Source organism: Ahaetulla prasina, chromosome 4 (assembly GCF_028640845.1).
Source record: "Ahaetulla prasina isolate Xishuangbanna chromosome 4, ASM2864084v1, whole genome shotgun sequence".
NCBI lineage: Eukaryota > Metazoa > Chordata > Lepidosauria > Squamata > Colubridae > Ahaetulla > Ahaetulla prasina.
In genome coordinates this window covers 30,185,788-30,212,288 of record NC_080542.1, presented here as the reverse complement: position 1 = coordinate 30,212,288, position 26,501 = coordinate 30,185,788, and the positions used below count along the sequence as shown (strand labels likewise).

At 39.3% G+C, this 26,501-nt stretch overlaps 1 protein-coding gene across 1 annotated transcript; it reads left to right on the top strand.

The window, feature by feature from the left end:
• The first annotated feature begins 1,391 nt into the window (after positions 1–1,391).
• LOC131198146 (vomeronasal type-2 receptor 26-like) lies at positions 1,392–26,489 on the top strand. Its single transcript, XM_058182651.1, has 5 exons — positions 1,392–1,549; positions 1,981–2,113; positions 23,633–23,911; positions 24,452–25,309; positions 26,475–26,489. Exons 1-5 carry the CDS (start codon positions 1,392–1,394, stop codon positions 26,487–26,489), a joined length of 1,443 nt encoding a protein of 480 aa, XP_058038634.1.
• The last annotated feature ends 12 nt before the right edge of the window (positions 26,490–26,501 follow it).

Below are 26,501 nucleotides of genomic sequence, written 5' to 3'. Positions count from 1 at the left end.
TTGTTCTGCGGTCGGAATCCGATGGTCCTTTTCTTGGTGCTGATCATCTACATCCGGAACCCTCCACTGAAGCTGGTTTATGTGTCGGCGCCACTCCTATCCGTCAGCCAGACAGACCCTGTAAGAGTAGGGCCTGGTTATTTGTATAATGCGACCCGGCACCCATTTTGGAGAAGAGCCAAAATTCTGGGCAAAAACTGAGTCCCCGCTGGCAAAGGCCTGGGTAGTGTTTGAATTGTCTGGGGGTTGCTCCGTATTGTAGTGCAGATGCAACCTGTCCAGGGTTGTCCAGAGCCATCGTCCCATCAGTAACTCAGCTGGACTAATGTTGGTTACCGGGCATGGGGTTGAGTGTTGTCCTAGCAAATACTGACATATACGGTGATGCAAACTAGAGGGCTCCAAATGCCCCAAAACTTCTTTGGCTGATCTGACGGCCCGTTCAGCCCAGCCATTGGCAGCCGGGTGGAATGGGGATGCAGGTGCATGGCGAATGCCATGCTTAGCCAAGAACATCTGGAAAGATGCCTATGCTAATTGAGGCGCATTGTCCGAGACCACAAGGTCCGGCAACCTGTGGGTCGTGAACAGTCACTCTAATTCCTTAATGGTGGCTTCTGTAGTGGTAGATGACATGCGAGCCAATTCCACCTACTTGGAGTAGGTGTCGACTACCACTAAGAAGGATTGACCCAAAAACGGTCCTGCATAATCCAAATGGATTTGGGACCATGGTGCCTGTGGAGCCTCCTATTCCCTGATGGGCACTGCCGGGGATGCAGGTCTGGACTGATGGCAACTTTGGTACTTGGAGACGCATTGTTCAATGTTGTGGTTTGTCTTAGGCCACCACACATAACTATGGGCCAATGCCTTCATATGGACAATGCTCGGTGGGCCTCATGGAGGTTGGTTAAAATGCCCTTCCTTAAATCCTTCAGGACCATTACTTGGTTTCCACATAGCAGGCACCCTTTAAGTGCCGATAGCTCATGCTGATGGTGCCAGAAAGGCAGGAAGCCATCCAGCACCGGGTCCCTCGGCCAGCCCCTGCGCACTCAGTCCAGAACCTGGGACAGGGACCGGTCAGAAGCAGAGTAGTCCGCAATATCCAAAGTGGATATAGGGGACTGCCACTCCTCAATTAGCAAAACAGAGGCAGCTGGGGCCAGGTCGATCACTGGGTCTGGAAGGGGGCAGCGACTCAGGGCATCTGCGTGCCCAATCTCCTTAGCCAGCCTATACAGCAATTTATAATTATAAGTGGCCAAAAATTCTGTCCAGCATGACATCCACAGGGAAAAAACTTGGGGAGATTGCCGGTCCCCAGCCAAGAGGCCTAGAAGTAGCTTATGGTCCATAATCAAAGAGAAAAAATGGCCATGAACGTAATGGTGGAATCTCTTGATTCCCGTTACCGCGGCAAGTGCCTCTCTATCCAATTTACTATAATTCTGTTCAGGTGCCGAGAGCATCCTGGAATAATAGGCAATTGGAGCTTCAGCCCCATTAGGCAATACATGGCCCAGGACAGCCCCGATGCCAAAAGGTGAGACATTTCAGGTCAGGGTAAGGGGCAGATAAGGGTCGTATTGAACAAGCACCGCCTGGGAGGTGAGGACGCTCTTGACAACTTCGAAGGAAGCAGCGGCCTCCTTTTCCCAGCGCCAAGGCGTTTTAGAATCCAACAACCTATGCAGGGGTTCCGCAAGGGAAGCCTTATGAGGCAGAAATATGGCATAAAAATTCAAGAGCCCCAAGAAAGCTTGGAGCTCCAACCAATTAGAAGGGGTAGGCACCCTCTGGATAGCCTCCATTTTGGACGGGGTAGGGTAGATCCCCTGGGAGTCAATAAGGAACCCCAGGAATTCCACCCTAGGAACCTAAGGTGGCACTTTTTCCTCTTCAATTTGAGCCCAGCACCCCTGAACTGGGACAATATAGCCCACAATTTTACAACTAGGTCCCCTGCATTGGTAGCAGAACTGAGGATGTTGTCAAAGTAGGGGATGACGCCCTCCAGTCCCTGGAGCAGCCGCTCCATAAGACATTGAAAGATTCACAGGGCAACACTGACTCTGAGCTGGAGGCGATTGCACTTAAAGGCCCCCCGGTGAGTGACAATGGTTTGAACCATTGCCATGGCCTCGTCCACCAGCAACTGCTAGTAGGCCTGTGCCAAGTCCAGCTTTGTGAAAAGGGAGCCCCGTCCCAGAGAGTGGAGCAGATGCTGCACCACAGGGACTGGGTAGGGATTTGCTTGCAGCGCTTTATTGATCGTACACTTGTAATCAGCACAGATCCTAATTGATCCCCCTTGTCATTGCACCTGCTGCCGGAACGCATGCCTCCTGGCTATGCGCAATGGTGTGGGGGAGTAGTGGTTTTTAAGCTTCCCCACGGCAACTCAAACACGGGGAGGGGGGCGGCCAATGCCCTAGCAGTTCCAAAGATTTCTCAGCCACAGAGGCTCAGGAAGTAGCCACGCTTCCTCGTGATGGACAGGTCAGCAAAACCATGCGCTTGCAGGAAACACTTGAAAAGTTCGAGGAAAGTGTCCCATGTTTCGGTTGCCAGCTCAAAAGGGCTGAACGATGGTTGTGCTGCCATTCTGACAAGAACTGACATTAGTTGCTGGTGACCTGGCTATGCCTTGCCTTAGAATCCCATCCTCGTCGCCAGTAATATGTATTGAGGAGTGGTGGGTACAAAAGGAGTCCAGGCTGGGTTGCGTTCACAACAACCTTTATTAACAACACAACAGGTGTCTAACCACAGTGGACTAACATATCCAGCAGCAACAAACACAACGTTCCCTTGACAGCTATTTATATACCGGCTGTCAGAAGCTCTGCACCAATGACAGGACCCCAGAACTCCCGCTATTTCTCTTATCCAATCAGGAACTGCCTGGTTGTTGGCAAGGCTTTAGATGCATCGTAACCCCGAGGACTCTGTCATAGCCTGAGGACTCAACAGAACTTGAGAAGGCCTGTATCCCTGGAGCAATTATGAATGTCTTTGGCAGAGACAGATAATCTCCATTTTGTTCATTCTGAGCTTTGCCCTGGATGTGGGAGAGAATTAATTATGACTGAACTGATAAACTACTTATATGAGAGGGAAATGGAGGGAGTGTGATTCTCTTTAGGCTGCTTGATTTCTCAAGAGTTTTTGATATCTCTCGACCATGGTATTGTCCTAGACCTGTGATGGTGAACCTATGGCACATGCCTACTGATATGATAGCCATATCAGGGGGCACGTGAGCTCAGTTCCTGCGTGCATGCGCGCACCGGCCAGCTGATTTTCAGGCCTTCTGGGCCCACCAGAAGTAGAGAAACAGACGGTTTCCTAGAGGGTCATAATGCCTGCCTGGGTCATAATGGGGAAGGCCCATTTTTCTCTCTCACCTGGCTCCAGAGCTTCTCTATGAGTCTGGAGCGGGAAAACTGCCTTTCCCGCCCCCTGAGGGCCCTCTGGAGTCCAGAAATGGCCCGTTTACCAACTTCCATTTGGACAGGAAGTGACTTTTTTGCTATACCCAGCCTCCAGAGCCTCTCTAGGGTTCTCTGGAGGTGGAGACAGCAAAAAACATCACTTCCTGTCCAATTGGAAGTTGGTAAATGGGTTGTTTCTGCCTCCGGAGGGCCTTTGGGGGATGGAGAAGGCCGGTTTTGCCCTCCCCAAACTCATAGAGAGGCTCTGGAGCCAAGTAAGAGAGAAAAATAGGCCTACCGGGCCATCGCATGCCAGGAGTGGGGGAAGGGTTGTCGCGTGTGCATATATGGGGGTGGGGCACATAGAATTATGAGTGTGGGCACGCACACACGTGACCCCCCCCGCCCTCCTTCTGGCATGTGATAGCAAAAATGTTAGCCATCATTGTCTTAGACTCAAGTTGGAATTAGGAAAGTTTGTTAAAGGAATTGCTGAGGCAGAAAGTTGCAGTTGTGAAGACCAGTAATAATGGTGGGACACTATTGCTTAGCAAGAAGAAAGCAACAGGGAAGTTACAAGTTAGAAGGACATGTTAGAAGGATACTGGCTAAGGAACATAGATATATAAACTTCTAGCTTATTATAATAATAAATCACACATCTCTTTTGATTAAAAAAGCTTATTAGCATAAACATGCAATTTATGAGGAAGGAAGGTTAAATAGAAAAAAATCAATCAAAAGAAACATGTGTTAAGGAACCAATGATTGATTCTTTGGTGTTAACTTTCTTAATCATAGCCGTATAAAATTTGTATTTGTGCATTGTTCGGGGTCTTGGTTCCTTTAGCTGATAAAACCTTTTTGCTGGAGTACTCCAATAAAAGAAGCTAATATTGCCTTTACTTGTGTCTGGTATCGGTGCCATGCTAGGACCCATTTTGGGAATAACACCAACTCCAGAAACTGAAGCACTATATTAGACTGGTTCTGCTCCTACTTGTAGATACTGGGTCAATGTGTCTCTAGTTCTGGAAATCGGTGGGTTGTCAAGTGGCAGGAATGTTTAAAGGCTTGCAGATGAATGCAGAGAAACATTACAACTGTTCAAGGATCTAATGGGCTATCAGGTAGATGGTTGATGGAACAGAGTTTTTCAAACAGATTTCCACAAATCAGAAAAAAAGAAGAATGGACTTAAATTACAAGGAAACAGTTTGTGGTTGGACATCAGGAGAAAAATCCTAATTATGAGAGCTCCATAATAATAATAATAATAATAATAATAATAATAATAATAATAATAATAATAATAATAATAATAATAATAATAATAATAATAATAATAATAATAATAATAATTTAATTTTTATACCGCCCTTCTCCCGAAGGACTCAGGGCGGTGAACAGGCAAATAAAATAATACAATATATTACAATAAAAACACTCTTTAAAAAACTTATTCAATATGGCCTAAAATTTAAAATACAATACAAAATATAAAATAAACCCCAATAAAATCCATATTTAAAAACCCTATTTAAGCCAGTCCTGCTCGGAAGAATGATGGAACAGATTTCCACTGGAAATAGTGGACATCTATTTAAATAGAGGCTAGGTGTTAAATAGAGGACCATCTGTCAGGGATAACTTAGTACAGTTTTCTTGCACTAGATGATCTTTGTAATCCTTACTGTACAGTATATGCGTCTAATCTGCTCATACTCCGCAGCCCATAATATCTAAATCAGAAGCTGTACGTGTTCTCTAAAAACAATGATGGGGCAGATGATGGCAAATTAATTTCAATTAAATCCTGAAAAGACAGATGTATTACGGGTGGTGGTTCCAAGATAATGGAACTGTGAAATTTGCCCATAGTTACTGGAGCTTCATATAGTTTCAGGAGTTTCACTTCCTGAAAAACAGCAGATACTTCTACACTCATAATTAGATTGAAGATCCAATAATCTCTGTGGCCAGAAGCATTTATTAAGTTGCAGTTAGTGGCCTCAATTATGCCATTTCCTGACAAGGTCAGCCTAGCTATAACTGTCCATGCACTGGTAGCTTTCATCAAATCATTGTATGGACGTTGTATTTGGTCCAGAAATTGCCATTGGAATAGAATGAAGCAAGCTGGTTTTGAAGCTTTGCAGAATGATAGAAAAGTACACCCTGTGGTGATACAGGTATTACTTGGCTTACAACCACAACCTGGATTAGAATTTCCATTGCTAAGCAAGATGGTTGTTAAGTGAATTTCTGTAGTCACTGAGTGAATCAAATTGTCATTACGTGAATCCAGCTTCTCCCATTAACTTTGCTTGATGGAAGCTGGCTGGGAAGGTCCCAAATCATTATCCCATGATCTAGAGACATTGAAATTGTTGTAATTACATGCCAGTTGTCAAGCGCCCAGCTATGGTCATGTGACCTTGGGCTATTATGATGGTATTAAGTGTATGGACCAGTTATTATTTTCAATGCCATTATAATTCCAAAGGGTCACTAAATGAATGATTCTAAGTCAAGAACCACCTGTACTTTTAATTTCCTTTTTAGAAATTTATATTTGTGTAGTCTTATTTCCTCAGTGATGATAACCTGCTAAAACTGGTTCTCTAGGTGGAAATCTGAAGCTTTCATATGTGATTACTTTGTTCTATATTCAACTGAGCAGTAAAATGACTGATATTTTCCTGCCAATTCAAAGGGATTCAGAAACAGTTGTGACTTCTCATGAACAACTGTAGATAGGAAATGAATAAATTCATGATACAGATGAAACCAAATTTAAAAAATCCAATTTTTTTTACTACTGGTTCTGTGGCTTAGTGGGCTTGACTTGGTGGGCGTGGCAGGGGAAGAATATTGCAAAATCCCTGTTCCCACCCCACTGGGGCCAGCCAAAGGTGGTATTTGCCGGTTCTCGGAACTACTCAAAATTTCCGCTACTGGTTCTCCGAACTGCTCAAAATTTCCACTACCGGTTCTTCAGAACCTGTCAGAACCTGCTGGATTTCACCCCTGGATTAAACTCCACTTTTATGATTGCACATTTGCTATAGAAAAAATACACTGTCATTTTCAGATGGCTATTGTTGCTAGACTGATGAAAAATATTCATCCAGGAACAAAACTGGAAAAAAAACCCAAACACCAGAGGATCAACTAAATCAACCTAAATAAACCTTTGTGGCCTCTGACCCGGCGCAGGTCTCGCCTGGCCCCTTGGTTCTCCGAGGGGCTGAGGGAGATGAAATGCCGGAGAAGATGCCTAGAGAGCACCTGGAGGTCCAGTCGTTCCGAAGCTGATCGGACACTAGTTAGGTCCTATTCTAGGACCTACCTAGTGGCAATGGGGGAGGCGAGGCACTTCTACGCCTCCACCCTCATTGCGTCGGCAGATAACTGCCCGGCCGCCCTGTTTTGGGTGACCTGCTCTCTCCTTCATCAGGAGGTGCGGGATGACCCTTTGCAGGGACGTGCCAAGAAGTTTAATGGTTATCTATACGATAAAATCGCTCAGCTCCGGAATGGTCTGGACCGAAATTGGGATGATCCAAGCGAGGGAGAGGAGGCACGTCTTGTCGAGTCTGTTTGGGATGAGTTTGACCCTGTGGCTCCCGAGGACGTGGACAGGTTGTTGGGGAGGCTTCACGCCACTACATGTTTACTGGACCCGTGTCCTTCCTGGCTGGTACTGGCCACTCAGGAGGTGACACGAGGCTGGCTCCAGGGGATTATCAACGCTTCTTTGTTGGAAGGGGTTTTCCCTGCCGCCTTGAAAGAGGCGGTGGTGAGACCCCTCCTCAAGAAGCCCTCCCTGGACCCAGCTATTTTGGGTAATTATCGTCCAGTCTCCAACCTTCGCTTCGTTGCGAAGGTTGTAGAGAGTGCTGTTGCGCGACAGCTACCCCAATACCTGGATGAAGCTGTCTATCTAGACCCGTTCCAGTCTGGCTTCCAACCCGGATACAGCACGGAGACAGCTTTGGTCGCATTGGTGGATGATCTCTGGAGGGCCAGGGACAGGGGTTACTCTTCTGCCCTGGTCCTATTAGACACCATGGTATCTTGCTGCGCCGGTTGGGGGAATTGGGAGTGGGAGGCACCGTTTATCGGTGGTTCTCCTCCTATCTCTCTGACCGGTCGCAGACGGTGTTGACAGGGGGGCAGAGGTCGACCACGAGGTGCCTCACTTGTGGGGTGCCGCAGGGGTCGATCCTCTCGCCCCTTCTGTTCAACATCTATATGAAGCCGCTGGGTGAGATCATCAGTGGCTTTGGGGTGAGATACCAGCTGTACGCTGATGACACCCAGCTGTACTTTTCCACCCCGGGCCACCCCAATGAAGCTGTTGAAGTGCTGTCCCGGTGTTTGGAAGCCGTACGGGTCTGGATGGGGAGAAACAGGCTCAAGCTTAATCCCTCCAAGACGGAGTGGCTGTGGATGCCGGCACCCCGATTCAACTGCAGCTGACTGTTGGAGGCGAGTTACTGGCGAGTTACTGGCCCCAAAGGATAGGGTGCGCAACTTAGGTGTCCTCCTGGATGAACGGCTGTCGTTTGAAGATCATTTGACGGCCGTCTCCAGGAGGGCCTTCCACCAGGTTCGCTTGGTTCGGCAGTTGCGCCCCTTCCTTGATCGGGATGCCTTGTGCACAGTCACTCATGCACTCGTTACCTCTCGCTTGGATTATTGTAATGCTCTCTACATGGGGCTCCCCTTGAGGTGCACTCGGAGGCTTCAGTTAGTCCAGAATGCAGCTGCGCGGGTGATAGAGGAGCCGCGAGCTCCCACGTAACACCGCTCCTGCGCAGACTGCACTGGCTACCTGTGGCCTTTCGAGTGCCCTTTAAGGTTTTGGTCACTACCTTTAAAGCGCTCCATGGCTTAGGGCCTGGGTACTTACGGGACCGCCTGCTGTTACCGCATGCCTCCCACCGACCCGTACGTTCTCACAGAGAGGGACTTCTCAGGGTGCCGTCCGCCAAGCAATGTCGGCTGGCGGCCCCCCGGGGAAGGTCCTTCTCTGTGGGGGCTCCCACACTCTGGAACGAGCTTCCCCCGGGTTTACGCCAAATACCTGACCTTCGGACCTTCCGCCGCGAACTGAAGACACATCTTTTCATTCGCGCGGGGCTGGCTTAAATTTTATTGATTTTAAATTTTCTATTATTAATTTTAAGGGGTTTTAGTTTTATATATTTTAAAGTTTTTTAGGCCAATTATAAAATAAGTTTTTTAATTTGTATTTTAATTGTATATTGTATTGTCTGTTTTTATTTTTGGCTGTACACCGCCCTGAGTCCTTCGGGAGAAGGGCAGTATAAAAATCAAATAAATAAAAAATAAATAAAATAAATAAAATAATTTCATTTATTAAATATAAAAATACTTATAAATTCAGCTATGTCACCATCTTTGTAAAAAAATTTGTTTTATTCTTCTGTTACGCTACTGCTTCATTGCTCTACCTGTAATTGCAGAATTAGAGGTTTGGCTTTTCTACTTTGAAACTGTCCACAAAGACTGTTCTACTCTCTTTTTGATTGTACAAGGTATTTTTTAGAAACACATGTCTTCTTCAACAAATTTTAAAAAAACACTTTATTCATTCCTTTCTTTACCTATGTATATCATTTGGAAATAAGTTTGATCAAGAAAAGAACATAGCCTTGAATTTTTTGTTTTGTTGGAAATCCATGTAAGATAGACATGAGCAGGGGATCGGACTAGAAGACCTCCAAGGTCCCTTCCAACTCTGATATTCTGTTGGTTCTATATAGTTTACTGAAATGGTATAATACTACTGTAGTGGGAGAAAAGTTATACATTTTTTCCTTCTTCAAAAGGCAATATAGTTCTGGAAACACACAATTTGCATTCATCTAGCCTCTGAATCATAATATAATGAGTTTGTTTCTGATTCACTTGTGGTGTGAACTCCGCCACAAGAATTTTTGAACCATGGTTTACAAATTGACTACATATATTACTATTTGCAATTTTTTAAAGACTGCAATTTGTTATTAGCAATATCTTACTCCCAGTGCAGAACTTTTCTTAACGATGGACAAAGGAGGGAATTTTTTAAAAAATGAAATCCTTTAGATTACTAGTTTCCCCCCGAACTCTGTTCTTTTATAAGGAGCAGAATTTTAATGGGGCTCTTTGTCTGTGTCTCTTTTTCATCCAGCCTCAAATGTCCTTTATGTCCATCTTCTGTTTTTGTGTCCTGTGTCAGTTCCATTAGGCCGCTGGAAGTGTTACTCTGGAAAGCAGAGAAGCCGACACCCTGAGCAGATAAGACTCCTGGCCGGGGGGCCGAGGTAAGGGTGGGAAGAGAGAAGTGTGTTGAAAAGTGCAGCTGTTCCGCCGTTGTGAATGCCTTTGCTTGTCCAAATAAGTTGCCATGACCTCACCAGCATTTGGTTTCAGGAAAAAATTATTATGTAACTTACAACTTCTCCACTGCAAAAACATATAGACTACTAATCTTGGTCAAGGCAAAGCAATAGATGCAATCTACATAGACTTCTGCAAAGCTTTTGATTCAGTAGTACACGATAAACTTCTCCTAAAACTAAAACCTAAGGCATTTCAGGACCTCTTCACAATTGGATAACTGCTTTCCCATCAAACAGACAACAAGTGGTCAAAATTGGCAAAGCTCTATCAAATCCTGTTCCTGTCAAAAGTGGCGTTCCTCAAGGCAGCGTTCTCGGACCAACACGCTTCATACTATACATAAATGATCTCTATGACCATATCTCAAGTTATTGTGTTCTCTTTGCTGACGATGTTAAACTATTTAACACCACCAACAATACTACTACCCTTCAAAAAGACCTTGACTTTGTATCCGATTGGTCTAAAACTTGACAACTCCAAATCTCAACCAGCAAATGCTCAGTCTTACATATTGGAAAAAAGAACCCAAACACTAAGTACAAGCTTGATGGACATTACCTTACTGATGACCCCCACCCTGTAAAAGACCTTGGAGTTTTCATGTCAAATGAACTAAGTGCCAAAGCCCATTGCAATTACATAGCAAAAAAGTCTCTAAGAGTTGTAAACCTAATTTTGCGTAACTTCTTTTCCAAAAACATTACACTACTAACCAGAGCATGCAAAACATTTGCAAGACCCATTCTTGAATACAGCTCACCTGTCTGGAACCCATACCACATCTCTGACATTAATACAATTGAATGAGTCCAGAAATATTTTACAAGAAGAGTTCTCCGTTCCTCTGTAAACAACAAATACCTTATACCTCCAGACTTGAAATCCTGGGATTAGAAAACTTAGAACTCCGCCGACTCCGACATGACCTGTGTTTAACACACAGAATCATTTATTGCAATGTCCTTCCTATTAAAGACTACTTCAGCTTCAATCGCAGTAATACAAGAGCAAACAATAGATTCAAACTTAATATTAACTGCTTCAATCTTAATTGCAGAAAATATGACTTTTGTAACAGAGTTGTTAATGCTCGGAATACACTACCTGACTCTGTGGTCTCTTCTCAAACTCCCAAAAGCTTTAACCAAAAACTGTCTACCATTGACCTCACCCCATTCCTAAGAGGACTATAAGGGGCGTGCATAAGTGCACAAAAGTGCCTACCGTTCCTGTCCTATTGTTTTCTTTCATTATAAGTGCTTGTATATAATGTTATGACAAAATAAATAAATAAAAATAACATAAATAAACTTCCCTGGAGTTGAGCTGCAGGAAAGTGTAAAATAATAATTCACTAAATTGTCCACCGCCTTTGCCTTTTTTGTGAGTATATTATCTTGTCCCTGAATACTGTGATCTTCTCTGAAGGATGAATCACTCTCACTCAATGTTGTCTCAGTCAAAGGATGTTTAAGGATAGGAACAGGCAAAATTTAGAATTGATTGAATAACAGAATAACAGAGTTGGAAAGGACATTGGAGGTCTTCTGGTCCAACTCCCTGCTTAAGCAGAGAACCCTATTCCATTTCAGACAAATGGTTCTTCTTCTTAAAAACCTTCTTAAAGTTCTTCTTAAAAACCTCTGGCATAGAATTCCCCAACCTTGTTTTACTTTCATTCATATACAAAACTTGGAGTAAAGGTATCTTTAAAAAGAGATTTGTTTTAACATTGAAGAATGGACATATCCTATCCAATCTGATATGAATGATGATTAAATTTTGTGCATACATTGCCCAAATCTGAAAGAGTTGTCATATACAAATGCGGAATTTTTCTGTGTGGTGGATAGCCCTATTGGATATTGAAGAAAAAGTTTAATTTGGAGTACACTGGAGTTTTATATGATTTTCATAGTGATTAATTAATGGGATAGTTTATGGGCCTGGTTCCTTCTTAGACTCCATATTAGTGGGAATATCCCTGATTACTGTATAATATTCAAATTTTCAAATAAATTCTTGGTTAAATCATATGCTGTTTCAAAGTAGTCTCAACTACTTCTGTATAGGCTTTGAGGTTTAAAATAATTATGAGTTTAAAAACCTACTTTGCTATTCTAAATAAACATGTATTTATTTCATATATATTTCAATGGGAATTAAATTTGAGAAATGACAGACCTTCATTGGAATAGGCTTAGATACACCATTAAAACAAAAACAGACTTTTCATTATTTGAAAAATAGAATAGAATAGAATAGAATAGAATTTTATTGGCCAAGTGTGATTGGATACAAGGAATTTGTCTTGGTGCATCTGCTCTCAGTGTACATAAAAGAAAAGATACCTTCATCAAGCTACAACACTTAGAACACTTAATGACACTCAGAGGGTACAAATAACAATAAAATCATATTAGGAAACAGTCAATATAAATCGTAAGGATACAAGCAACAAAGTTACAGTCATACAGTCATTAGAGGAAGGAGATGGGTGATCGGAACGATGAGAAGATTAATAGTAGTGCAGACTTAGTAAGTAGTTTGACAGTATTGAGGGAATTATTTGTTTAGCAGAGTGATGGTGTTTGGGGAAAAAAAACTGTTCTTGTATCTAGTTGTTCTGATGTGCAATACTCTATAGTGTTGTTTTGAGGGTAGGAGTTGAAACAATTTATGTCCAGGATATGAGGGGTCTGTAAATATTTTCACAGCCTCTTTTTGACTCATGCAATATACAGGTCCTCAATAGAAGGCAGATTGGTAGCAATTATTTTTTTCTGCAATGCTAATTATTCTTTGAAGTCTGTGTCTGTCTTGTTGGGTTGCAGAACTAAACCAGACAGTTATATAGGGGGAAATGACAGACTCAATAATTCCTCTGTAGAACTGTGTCAGCAGCTCCTTGGGCAGTTTGAGCTCTCTGAGTTGGCAGAAGAGAAGTGGAGAGAGCACACAGGCTTGGGGGGATCCTGTGCTAATTGTACAGGTATCTGATGTTTATTTATTTTTTATTTATTTATTTTGTCACAACATCATATAAAAAGATTTTATAGTATATAAACATATATATGAGTAAATATTGGGAGTTATAAGCATCTATATATATATAGGAAGAAGAAAAGAAAAACAATAGGACAGGAACGGTAGGCACATTTGTGTGCTTATGCACGCCCCTTATGGGGTGAGGTCAATAGTAGAATGTGATTCTGCTTAGCTTCACCTGCTGCTTCATGTTTGTTAGGTAGCTTATGATCCAAGTGTGTTCAGGTACCTCTAGCTGGTTTAGCTTAGTTAGAAGAGTGGCTGGAATGATGATATTGAATGCTGAACTAAAGTCTACAAAAAGGACCCTTGAATAGGTCTTTGGAGATTCAAGACATTGTAGGAGGTAGTGCAGAGCCATATTAACAGCATCATCTGTTGATCTATTTTCTCAATCTGCAAATTGCAAGGTGTCTAACAGTGGATCCATGATGATTTTCAAGTGGGACAGCAATAGCCTTTCAAAGGTTTTTATGTTTACAGATGTTAGAGCAACTTGTCTGTAGTCATTCAGTTCCTTGACGGTGGGCTTCTTCGGCACTGGGATCATAATAGAGCATTTGAAGCAAGAGGGAACATAGCACATCTCTAGCAATTTATTGAAGATTCGGGTGAAGATGGGGGCCAATTGGTCACCACAGCCTTTTAAGCAAGAAGAAGTTGCTTAAAAGACTTTAAGCAAGTCTGGGCCTGGAGCTTTTCCTAGTTTTTGTCTGTGAAATAGGTCTTGCACTTCCTTTTCTGTGATCACTAGGGGTTGTGAACCCAATGGGATGGGGTCAGTTGTAGGAGGCTTGGCTGTTGGTGTGTCTGAGATGGGGGTTGTGGAGATAGGAGGCTGTAAATAAATAAAATTACACTTGCAACAAAGTTTGGTTTTGTCCGATGAGCAGGTTGATAGGTGATTGTGAAATTCTGAATCTAGTATTGTTGGGCTTGATGTGCTACATGATGAAAATGGTAGGATTTTTTCATCCATTAAATGGACCAACTTTGTTCATTTTTTGATTAAAATTTGTCTATGTTGGGGTATTTGTATGATATAATGACCCCTCAGATAGATCTTCAGACAAATAAATCAAACCTAATCAGGGCAAACTTTCAAAATCTTTTTTTTTTTTACTGGATAGAGAATTTTATATATATTTTTTTTGGGAGGGGAAGAAAAGGCTGTGCCAGAGAATATATATTTTATGAGAAAGATATAAATTGCTTTCAATTTTTGATATTTTAAAAGACTTCCAGAGGCACAACTTTGCATTGATTAATTGTTCTTATAGTTAGCAAATTTCTCCTTCATTCTAGGTTGTTCCTCTCTTTAATGATCTTCTACCCATAACTTCTTTCCTGTCCTCAGGTACTTTAGAGAATAAGTTGTCTCCCTCTGTGACAGCCTCTCAAGTACTAGTCAATCTCTTTGTTCATTATATCGTTTACTTCCAGACCCATTATCATCTTTATTAATCTTCACTGCACTCTTTCTTAGTTCACAACATCTATTTTAAACCATGGTATCCAGAACTGGACACAGTAATCGGTAATGCAAGTTACTCACTAGTGCAAAACAGTACTATGAACTATCCCTGTATTGATGCAACCTAGTACTGCTTTAGCTTGTTTGGCAGCTGCATCACATTGCTGGCTCATATTTAATTTGTGATGTACTAAGACATCTCTCCCATTGTTACTCCTATTAAAGTCTGTATTTATCTGCTTCTACCTAGTCCATATTTGTGCATTTGGTTTCTCTTGTTTAAGTGTATGACCTTACTTTTGTTACTACTGAGTTGCATTTTGTTAGATATGGCACAGTGATCAAATCTAACAAGGTCTTTCTGAATCTTGAGTCTATCATCTAAAATATTAGCTATTCCATCTTGGTGTTTTTTGTAGATTTGATAACTTTCCCTTCTATTGCCCCATCTAGATCATTTATAAAGTTGTTGAAGTATACTGGGCCTAAAACAGAACCTTGAGGTATCTATGCTATGATATTATGACAAATATGAATTGTATGTTATTTCAAAATAACAATATTAAAACATGGAATGAAATTACAGATATGTTAAAATGGAAGAATCTACAAGTATCATTGCTGGGAAGAATTCTTTGATTTTGTGGGCAATTTAGGGTGATTAATGTATGCATGAAAATGAATTCAGTTTACTAGATTTACTTCTCAGTTTTAATCACTGTTATCAATTTATTGTATATGAAGTTTGCCTTGTGTATCTGTTTGGAAATTTGATTAAAAAAAGCTCATAGCACTTTCATGGTGTAAAAAACCCAAAGCAAATTACAGTAATTAAATACACACATTGAACCCTTTTCCCAAGAGAGATTACAAAATATAAAGAATTGGAGAGGACTTGATTATTTCCCCAATGGTCCAAATGATAGGTTCCTTATGAAGCTGAATTTTCAGAAAGTCAGCTTATTGAGACTGCTTTTACTTTTCTTCAAAATATATTTTGTTGAAAAGGGTATAGAAGCTATAACTTGAAGAATCTCTATTCAAATCTTTATTTAATATTCTAAGCTATATTATATTCTTAATAGTTTCTGTATTTTTTTCTGTTTTTTTCCTTCTCCCCTCTCCTATTTCTTTTTAGTATTGTGGCAACCATCTTAGAAACCATATATGAAAGTATAATGAAAAAAAAAACAATGCCATGTAGTTTAATGGGGAAGAGATCTTTCTATCTTTTTCAGGATGGAAAATGTTAACAGTCAGATGGAGTTGATAACAATGACGCTTTTTGTGTTCCTGTTCTGTATTACATGCAAAACTTATGCTATCAATTGTAGCATACCCGATGACCCTCTTCCTATAGCCCATCAATTTGCTCAGCCAGGAAATGTTATTTTGGGGGCAATTGTCTCTCAAGCCTTCTTCTTTCATAACAGCCCTTCCTTCACAGAAGATCCCTCTCGGACATTGATCAACGAAGTGCTGTAAGAAATTCTGATTTTTTCCCTCTTCAAACTAGAAAGTGCAAAATAAGGGGGGGAGAAGAGTAAGCAGCAGGATAATAGTGATAAGTCTTTGAAGAATTTTCACACCTATATTATTTTATTTTTTATTTATTTTATTTATTTATTTTGTCACACAGTATATATAAGCATAAGCATGAAATAATTATACAATATATAAGCATATATATGAGTATGAGTATGTAATAACTATATTAATTGGATATAATGAAAGGAAACAATAGGACAGAACGGTAGGCACATTTATGCTCTTATGCCCACCCCTTACAGACCTCTTAGCAATGGGGTGAGGTCAATGGTATATAGTTTTTGGTTGAAGCTTTGGGGATTTTGGAAAGAGACCACAGAGTCAGGTAGTGTATTCCAAGCATTAACAACTCTGTTACTGAAGTCATATTTTCTGCAATCAAGATTGGAGTGGTTAACATTAAGCTTAAATCTATTGTGTGCTCATGTATTGTTGCAATTGAAGCTGAAGTAGTCTTTTACAGGAAGGACATTGTAATAGATGATTCTATGAGTTAAACTCAGGTCATGTCAAAGGCGGTGTAGTTCTAAATTTTCTAATCCCAGGATTTCAAGTCTGGTGGCATAAGGTATTTGTTGTTTTCAGAGGAGTGGAGAACTCTTCTTGTAAAATATTTCTGGACACATTCAATTATCATTGGGAATTTTCTGTTAATTGGTTTTCTCTATTATTGAAGTGTACATAATTGGCTACTGAGGAGAAAATTCCATGTGCCTTCATTCACTGCACCAAATCTATATACGATTCTATTGATGTTCTGTTTATGATTAATAACACATTTGTAATAGTTTATGATAATTTGTCATAAGGTCAGGCTAATAATAGCAGTTCTTCTATATATCTTCAAAATATAATTTCTTGAATAGTATATAGAGGAGTGTCATTTGAATCCTTTCTATTCTAACCCTCAGATAATATTCTAGTATTATTCTTATAGGAGTAAGTTACAAACAGTCATACTCTCTGTTTTTGCTGATCATTTTAGATAAGGAACCATGTGGAGAGATCACGGAAGGGAAAGTAAAGTGTATAGAGTGAATAGTGTATTTCTTTTCTAACCCTCATATAATATTCTGGTATTACTTTAACAGGGTATGATCCAAAAAGTCATACTCGGTACATTTATTGATTAAATCACTTTTAGATAAGGCAATTTATCTTTACCAAGTAAATCACAAAGTAGCTTCTGAAATACAAAACCATTTCCCCCCAATGGCATTAGTTCAAAGAGCATTAAAGTATTGAAAGAAGATGGAAGTACACACAAATCACTCATACCTGCAAACAGACTGCATTCAGACAGTGAAAAAAAAAAAAGAAGAAATCTGTTTGGATAAAACATTCCGGTACTGTGGTAACTTTCTTAGAGGCCATATACATAATAATAATAATAATAATAATAATAATAATAATAATAATAATAATAATAATAATAATAATAATAATAATAATAATGAGTTTAATTTTGTAGAGATAGGAAATTCTATATATAGGAAGTTCTATGTTTGCTTGGATGGCAATCATCAACAGTTATGATGAGATAACAGAAGAACATATTTGAAATATAATATTATAATATAATATAACAACAGAGTTGGAAGGGACCTTGGAGGCCTTCTAGTCCAAACCCCTGCCCAGGCAGGAAACCCTACACCATTTCAGTCAGATGGTTATCCAACATTTTCTTAAAAATTTCCAGTGTTGGAGCATTCACAACTTCTGCAGGCAAGTCGTTCCACTTATTAATTGTTCTAACTGTCAGGAAATTTCTCTTAGTTCTAAGTTGCTTCTTTCCTTGATCAGTTTCCACCCATTGCTTCTTGTTCTACCCTCAGGTGCTTTGGAGAATAGTATGATTCCCTCTTCTTTGTGGCAACCCCTGAGATATTGGAACACTGCTGTCATGTCTCCCCTAGTCCTTCTTTTTATTAAACTATAGGCATACCCAAATGGACCTGTATCATTTCAGACAAATAGTTGTCAAATCTCTTTTTAAAAACCATCAGCGTTGGAGTTCCACAATGTCTGGAGTAAGTTGTTCCACTGATTAATTGTTCTATCTATCAAGAAATTTCTTCTTTGCTCTAGGTTTGTTCTTTCCTTGATTAGTTTCCATCGATTGGTTCATGTCCTACCTTGGAGAATAGGTTGACCCCTCTATTCTTTTTGTCAGCCCTTTGAATAGATAACAAGATGATGTTATCCTTTCAGTCAGGGTGGCAAGAAGGTGACAAACAACAGAGAGAAAGCAGAACTATTTAACTCATTTTTTGCATTCATTTTTACACAAAGGGAAAAAGAAGTCCAAACTATCAAAATCAGTACCATAAAAAGCAGATTAAAAACAAAAGTTAAAATAGATAAGAAAATGGTGAGTGAGTATCTGTCCACCCTAGACAAGTTTAAATCATGTGGACCAGATGGACACCCCAAGATTCTGAAGGAACCGGCAGATGTGATCTCAGATCCACTAACTACATCTTTTTTTTATTTCTTTTTGTCACAAAAGTATACACAAACAAATGTCATAGATAAAACAGCATATCTTGCAGAAAATATATATATATATATATAATTAAAATATGCATCAACTATATTAATTGGATATAATGAAGGTAACAATAGGACAGGAATGGTAGGCACTTTTGTGCTCTTATGCATGCCCCTTATAGTCCTTTTAGGATTGGGGTGAGGTCAATAGTAGACAGCTTTTGGCTGAAGATTTTGGGATTTTGGGTAGAGACTATGGAGTCAGGTAATGAGTTCCAAGCATTAACAACTCTGTTACAGAAGTCATATTTTCTGCAATCAAGTTTGAAGCGGTTGACATTTAGCTTGAATCTATTTTTTGCTCTTGTAATATTGCGATTGAAGCTGAAGTAGTTTTTTATAGGAAGGATATTGCAATAGATGATTTTGTGTGTTAAACACAGGTCATGTCGAAGTCGACGGAGTTGTAAGTTTTTTAATCCCAGGATTTCAAGTCTATTGGTATAAGGTATTTTGTTGTTTTCGGAGGAGTGAAGAACTCTTCTAGTAAAATATTTCTGGACTGGTTCTATTGTGTTTATGTCAGAGATGTGGTATGGGTTCCAGACGGATGAGTTGTATTCAAGAATAGGTCTGGCAAATGTTTTTATGCTCTAGTTAGTAGTGTAGAGTTTTTTGAAAAGAAGCTGCGTAAAATTAGGTTTACAACTCTTAGGGCCTTTTTTGCTATGTAGTTGCAGTGGGCTTTGGTATGAGAACTCCAAGATCTTTGACAGGGTGGGGGTCATCAGTTAGGTAATGTCCATCAAGTTTGTACTTGATGTTAGGGTCCTTTTTTTCAATATGTAAGACTGAGCATTTGCTGGTTGAGATTTGGAGTTGTCAAGTTTTAGACCAATCAGAAATTAAGTCGAGGTCTTCTTGAAGGGTAGAAGTATTATTAGTGGTATTAAATAGTTTGACATCGTCAGCAAAGAGAATACAATAACTTGAGATGAGGTCACAGAGATCATTTATGTATAGTATGAAGAGTGTTGGTCCAAGAACACTACCTTGGGGAATGCCACTTTTGACAGGAACAGGATTTGATATAGCATTGCCAATTTTGACCACTTGTTGTCTGTTTGACAGGAAGGCATTTATCCAATTGTGAAGAGGTCCCGAAATGCTGTGGGATTTTAGTTTAAGGAGTAGTTTATCATGTACTACTGAATCAAAAGCTTTGCAGAAGTATATGTAGATTGCATCTATCGTTTTTCCTTGATCAAGGTTGGTAGTCCATATATTTTTGCAGTCGAAAAGTTGTAGGTTACAAGACAATTTTTTTCTGAAACCAAATTGTTTATTAGAGAGAAGGTTGTTTGTTTTGAGATGGAGTGTAATGGATTGGTCCATTACTTTGCATGAGACACAACATAGAGAGATAGGTCTGTAATTTTCAACAAGGTTTGGATCTCTTTTTTTGAAGATAGGGATGACTGTGGCTAGAGATCAGAGTTTTGGAAGGGAACAAGTTTTGAAGGCTTTATTAAAAATTATGCTTAGGGGTTCAGCTATATTAATTGAAAGTTTTTTTAAAAAAGTATGCACATAGTCCATCTGGTCCGATAGACAATGATGGTTTCAGGTTGCGAAGGGCTTTTTCAACATTATCTTCTGTGAAGTCTATTTGTGTTAGGTCGTTGTTATCTTCTGTGGAATCTATATGTGTTAAGTCGTTGTTAACATTTTTGGTACGATTAAGGAATGTTGGATATGAGCCATCACTGTTTACAAAGACTGAGCTGAAGAATGTGTTAAAGAGGTTTGCTTTAACCGTTTCATCAGTACATTCTTTGCCGTTAGGTTCTTTTAGTGGTGGGATGGATCTTGTTTCTTTAAGTTTATTGTTCACAAAATTATAGAAAGCACGATTGGAATTAGTCCGTAGAAGGTCTTCTTCTTGTTTGGTGTGGTAAGTGTTACATTCTGTTTTTATTTGGTTGCAAATATTCTTGTAGCAGTTTTTGAAGTTTGCTACATAACCCTTTTTGTTTTTTTTCCAGAGGGATTTTTTTTTGGATTGCAGCTTTTTTATTGATATGGGAAATTTGCTTTTCCTTTTGATTTTGGTGATGATTTGTGGTACATATAGTTTGATGATTTTATTGATTTGAAGTAGGAATACTTTATAGTGGTCTTCTATAGTGATACAGGTTGAGAATAGATTTTGCCAGTCAAGAAATGAGAGATCATTGTTTATAAGGTCATAGTTGGCTTTTTTAAAATTGTAGTTTGGAGTACTATTGTTGAGACGATTTGTGCAAGGGCGAATGTTTAGATAAAAGTCTATCATGCAATGGTCACTGTTGGAAAAGGGTTCTTTTACTTGTAGTCCATAAACAGAGTTTGCGTTATTGCAAAAGATGAGGTTGAGGCAGTTCATGAGTCTAGTATTGTTAGTTACTAGTTGTTCAAGGCCAAGGTTTGTAACTGCGTTGTATAGAGTAGTATGGATTGGTTCGGTTGTACATTCATTTTATAAATACATCTTATAATAATATATGTATTTTATAAAATACATCTTCCATATATCCTGGAGCACTGGGGAACTACCAGAGGACTAGAAAAGAGCTGATGTGGTTCCCATCTTAAAAAAAAAAAAGATCCAGGACACTACAGACCTATCAGCCTGACCTCAATACCTGGGAAAATTCTGGAAAAGATTATCAAGCAACTAATCAGTGAACACGTAGAGGCAAACAAAGTCACAACCAAAAGCCAACATGGGTTTGTCAAAAACAGATCATGCCAGTCAAATCTTATTGCATTCTTTGACAATGTGACAACATCAGTGGACAAGAGGAATACTGTGGATATAATTTACTTGGATTTCAGAAAGGCATTTGACAAAGTAGACCATAACCTACTACTAGATAAAGTAGAAAAATGTGGGTTAGACAACATCACCACCAGATGGATTCGTAAGTAGCTGACCAACCACACACAATGTGTAGTCCTCAATGGAACTGCATCCATATGGAGGAAAGCATGCAGTGGGGTATCCCAAGGCTCTGTTTTAAACTCAGTACTGTTCAACATCTTAATAAATGATTTGGATGAGGGGATAGATGGGGGAATTCATTAAATTTGCAGACAACACCAAGCTGTCAGGAATAGCCAACACTCCAGAAGATAGGCTTAAGATTCAGAAGGATCTTGAAAGACTTGAACATTGGGTACTATCTAACAAAATAAAATTCAACGTGAAAAAAGTAAGGTTCTACATTTAGGCAAGAAAAATCAAATGCACAGGTACAATATAGGTGGTACCTTGTTCAATAGTAGTAACTGTGAGAGAGATCTTGGAGTCTTAGTGGACAATCACTTAAGTATGAGCCAGCAGTGTGCTGCAGCTGCCAAAAAAAGCCAATGCTTGCATGCAATAACAGAGGGATAGAATCAAAATCTTTATTTATTTTTATTTATTTATTTTATATGATATATAAGCATATATATAACCATAAGTATGTAATAACTATATGAAATTGTAAAGAATCAAAGGGAACATTAGAACAGGAATGGTAGGCACGTTGGTGCTCTTATGCACGCCACTTACAGACCTCTTAGGAATGGGGTGAGGTCAATAGTAGATAGTTTTTGGTTAAAGCTTTGGGGATTTTGGGAAGAGACCATAGAGTCTGGTAGCGCATTCCAGGCATTAAAAGGGTGCAGAGAAGAGTAACAATGATGATTAGGGGACTGAGGGTTAAAACATATAAAGAATGGTTGCTGGAATTGGGTATGTCTAGTTTAATGAAAAGAAGGACTAGGGGAGACATGATAGCAGTGTTCAGGGTTGCTATAAAGAAGAGGGAGTCAAGTTATTCTCCAAAGCCCCTGAGGCAGGACAAGAAGCAATGGATGGAAATTAATCAAAGATAGAAGCAGCCTAGAACCAAAAAGAAATTTCCTGACAGTTAGAACAACTAACCAGTAGAACAACTTGCCTCTAGGAGTTGTGAATTCTCCAACACTGGAAGTTTTTAAGAAGAGATTGGACATCATTTGTCTGAAATGGTGTCAGGGTTCCAAGTAACATCCCCAATGAAATCAAGCTTTGAGGCTTGAAGTTCCTCAAAGCTAACTTTTATTAGAAATTTCGTATTGACACATCTGAGAAAATCTAAATCTGAGAGCTTCCGGGTTTTCCTTACCCAAAATAAAGTTCAAGACCTTGCCCCCATCACCCACATTTCCAATCATATCCAGTCCAGAACAGAAGACATCCTCCTTTCCTGGCACAAAAATTCTACAAAGAATTTTATTATGGCTAATATCTACTGCATTCTGTGTTATTCCCCCTCCCAACTTTTCATGGTAGGATTGTGGCTACGATTTTTAGAATCCTAGCCACAATTGATAGAATTTGATAGAATTGATAGAAGGCACAAACGTAAAATATGGATTCCAGACATGACAAAAAGTTTTCCTTCATGAGCAGGGGGTTTGACTAGAAGACCTCCAAGGTTCATTCTATTCTATTCTATTCTATTCTATTCTATTCTATTCTATTCTATTCTATTCTATTCAATTCATAGAATCTTGGTGATCCTATGGGCCAGTCTCCCACAACTACTGATCTTGAAGTACTTTTTTGCATTTTTCTATGCTTGGCTGATATTGCCAACAATAGGATGGGATGATAACAGTGATGCTCTAAGTGTTCCTGCACTGTATTACATGCAAAACACATGGCATTGATTGTACTTTACCTCATGGTAAAGGAGATGCATTAAGAAGGCTACATATTAGACAAGAACATTTAGAAACAGATGCAAAACTGTTTCTTTCCGAAGACAAATTATCTCAGAAGATTAAATAAAAAAAGTCTTTGTCACCCAAAGGCACCTCAACAAAGAACAAGCATTGCTTTCTCCTTCAGACACACATCTGAGATGACATCTTTCCTTGAACATTTGGAATGAGACAAAGCATAGGAACTCTTTTGAAGAGTTCCGTTATTTAAGGGTTTCAGCCTCTCTTCCACCTATTATTGCTAAGTTTCAGAACTTTAGCTTGAAGTGACTACCTTTCAGTTAATCGTAGGGCTGCTTCTATGGATGACTTTGAACTTCATTGCATTCAGTTTTATAGCTTTGAGTATACAAGTGCAATGGAAGGATCGGAGATACTTTAAATTGATAGTTTTTGTTGCAGTTCTGTGCCAAAGGTGTATCAGCACATCCTTGCTTTGGTGTTTACTGTCAAGGAGATCAATAGGAACCCTGAGCTCTTACCAAACATCACACTGGGTTTTCACATTGTGAACAATTACTTCCCTGCGAAGATAACCTATAAGGCAACCTTGAGCTTACTTTCTACACAGCAGAAGTTTGTCCCCAACTTTACCTGTGATTTAAAGAAAACATTTATTGCTGCTATTGGAGGACGTTTGACAGAGAACTCATTCATCATGGCCACAGTTCTTGCCAATTACAAGATTCCACAGGTATATCCTTGAGATGGCTCCCTAGAAATCCCAATTTCCTTAATTCCTGAAATTCTTATAGCACATTTATGCCGCATTCCAGAGTTGACTTTCACAGGGGCAAATCTAGGAGAACACTGTATTGTACATAGAGTTAATATAAGTATGAATAAACTATAGGGATGATTAAATATTTAGAAACTCTTTGTAGTTTCACCCTAACATTGAAGATTAGCAAACTCCTGTTGGCATTGAATTTCAAAGTGGTTGGGCCACTACAGAACATACAAATTCAGGCAGTCAAACTAGAAGGCTTTGTAGATCATAAATGCCTGGCTTTTGATATTATGCTGTTATAAGTGTTTTCACATTCAGTTAATATGTGCTCAGAAACAGATAAGACAATCATTTTAATTGATATAATGCTGCATCTATATGAATTGACTGCATAATTTTGACCAACATTGAATGTTTACTTTCTGCCTTAGCTATGATGAAAATGAATCACATTTCATATTCTTATGTAATGGCCCTGATTATTTGCTATATCTTGACTTTCAGCTTGCCTATGGAACATTTTCTTCAGTACATGGAGACAAAAATGTATTTCCATTCTTGTACCAGATGGTCCCAAATGAAATGCATCAATACACTGGGATTATTCAATTACTTAAGCATTTTGGATGGAATTGGATTGGAATCTTGGCTGTGGATGATGACTATGGGGACATGTTTTTGCAGAAAATTGAACCGTTGCTTTCCCAAAATGGTATCTGTTATGCTTTCATACTTAAAACACCACAGAAGGCATATGTAGATGAATATATACACTTGATTGCAATGGAGTTAAGATATGATCAACTCTTTATGGATGATAAAGTCAAAGTGTGTTTAATCTATGCCCTGCCTCCATCCATGGAAAATCTGAGAATTATGATCTTTGTAGCATCTTGGACTTCACTGCCATCTTTGGGTAAAGTGTGGATTATTACAGCCCATTGGAATTTTGAATCACTGTCCATTCAGAAACTTTGGGATATACAGAGTTTCCATGGTGCTCTGTCATTTGCAGTTCGCTCAAAAGAGCCCCCTGGATTCCAAGAATTTCTTCACACTGTAAGGCCATCTTGGGTAAAAGAAGACAATTTCATTCAGAATTTTTGGGAGCAGGCATTTGACTGCCCATTACACAAATCCAGTATAAATGAAAATAACAACCTATTATGCACCGGGGATGAGAATTTAGAGAATCTGCCAAGTATATTATTTGAAATGAGAATGGGTGGTCAGAGTTACAACATTTATAATGCAGTGTTTGTTATGGTACATTCTTTGCATGCATTACTCAAGTCCAGATCCAGGTGTAGAAATGCAATAGGAACAGAACAATTAATATTTCAGAATTTAAAACCATGGCAGGTATTTTATTTTGTTTCTAACACAAAAAAGTGTTTGTTTAATTGCACCATCGTATATTGAAAATGATGTTACACATAAAACTACTGGGAATAATATTATACAGCACCGTTATACCAATGAATTTTGTTGAATAAAAAACACTTCTCCTTTTGAAAATAAAAGCTTTTATTTGTTGTTTTGTAGGGATATTTCTTTCCTAAATGGGAAAAATATAACTACTAATTTAAAAGTTTATTTAGCTAAACAGCTAAAAAGTTTGTTTAATTGCATCATGTAGTGATGCCTCTGGTAATGACGTTACATAGCACTCTTATAGCAATGAATTCTGGGCCATGGTCTGAGGGTTGGGGACCCCTGATATAGATGATACATTTGTGTCAATGAAGACTAGGCACTTTGTCATGGAATTTGAGATTTACTATTTAAGTATCCTTTCTGGAATGGATTTATATTCTATGCAGCCAAAAAACTGCATGTTGTTTAATTAGGCCAATCATTGTGAATTAATTTCCTTCATGTTCCTGGAAATTCTATTTACCGTAACATTTGTTATAATTTGTATAGCATAAATCTCTGCCTTGAAGATAACAACTATGTTTAGTACTTTGAAAAAATTGAGGCTAATGTAACTGGTTAAAAGGAATTAACAGTTGTTAATTTGAAAGAGAGACACTGCTTGTCTTCATACATGTTCCATTTTGTAAAATATGGAAGATGTATGATGACAACCATTTTGGTCAAGTGGTTAAATCACCAGACTAGAAACTGGGAGATGTAACTTCTGCAGGATCCAATCTGGGTCAGCCATCATGACCAAAGGTTTTGTCTTCTGAGCTATCAGACTTGTGTTGGAGCCAGAATCCGCTAGAGAGAAGTTCTCTGAACATGAACTTTAGCATGAGTCTGAAAGATCAGAAGACAAAACCTTCGGTCATGATGGCTGACCCAGATTGGATCCTGCAACATTATCCTGGGACATGCAAATTTCATTCCACTCATGTTTAGGCACAAAGCCAGCTAGTGATCTTAGGTCAGCCATTCTCTGTCAGTCCTAGAAAGAATGCAATAGCAAACCAATTCTGTACATCTTGCCAAGTCTTGCCCAGACAGCAGTCAATATTGACTTGAAGACACTCTCAATCCTCATTTGTGTTTTTCAAAGCAGGAGAGTTCAGCTTGAAATAATTTTATG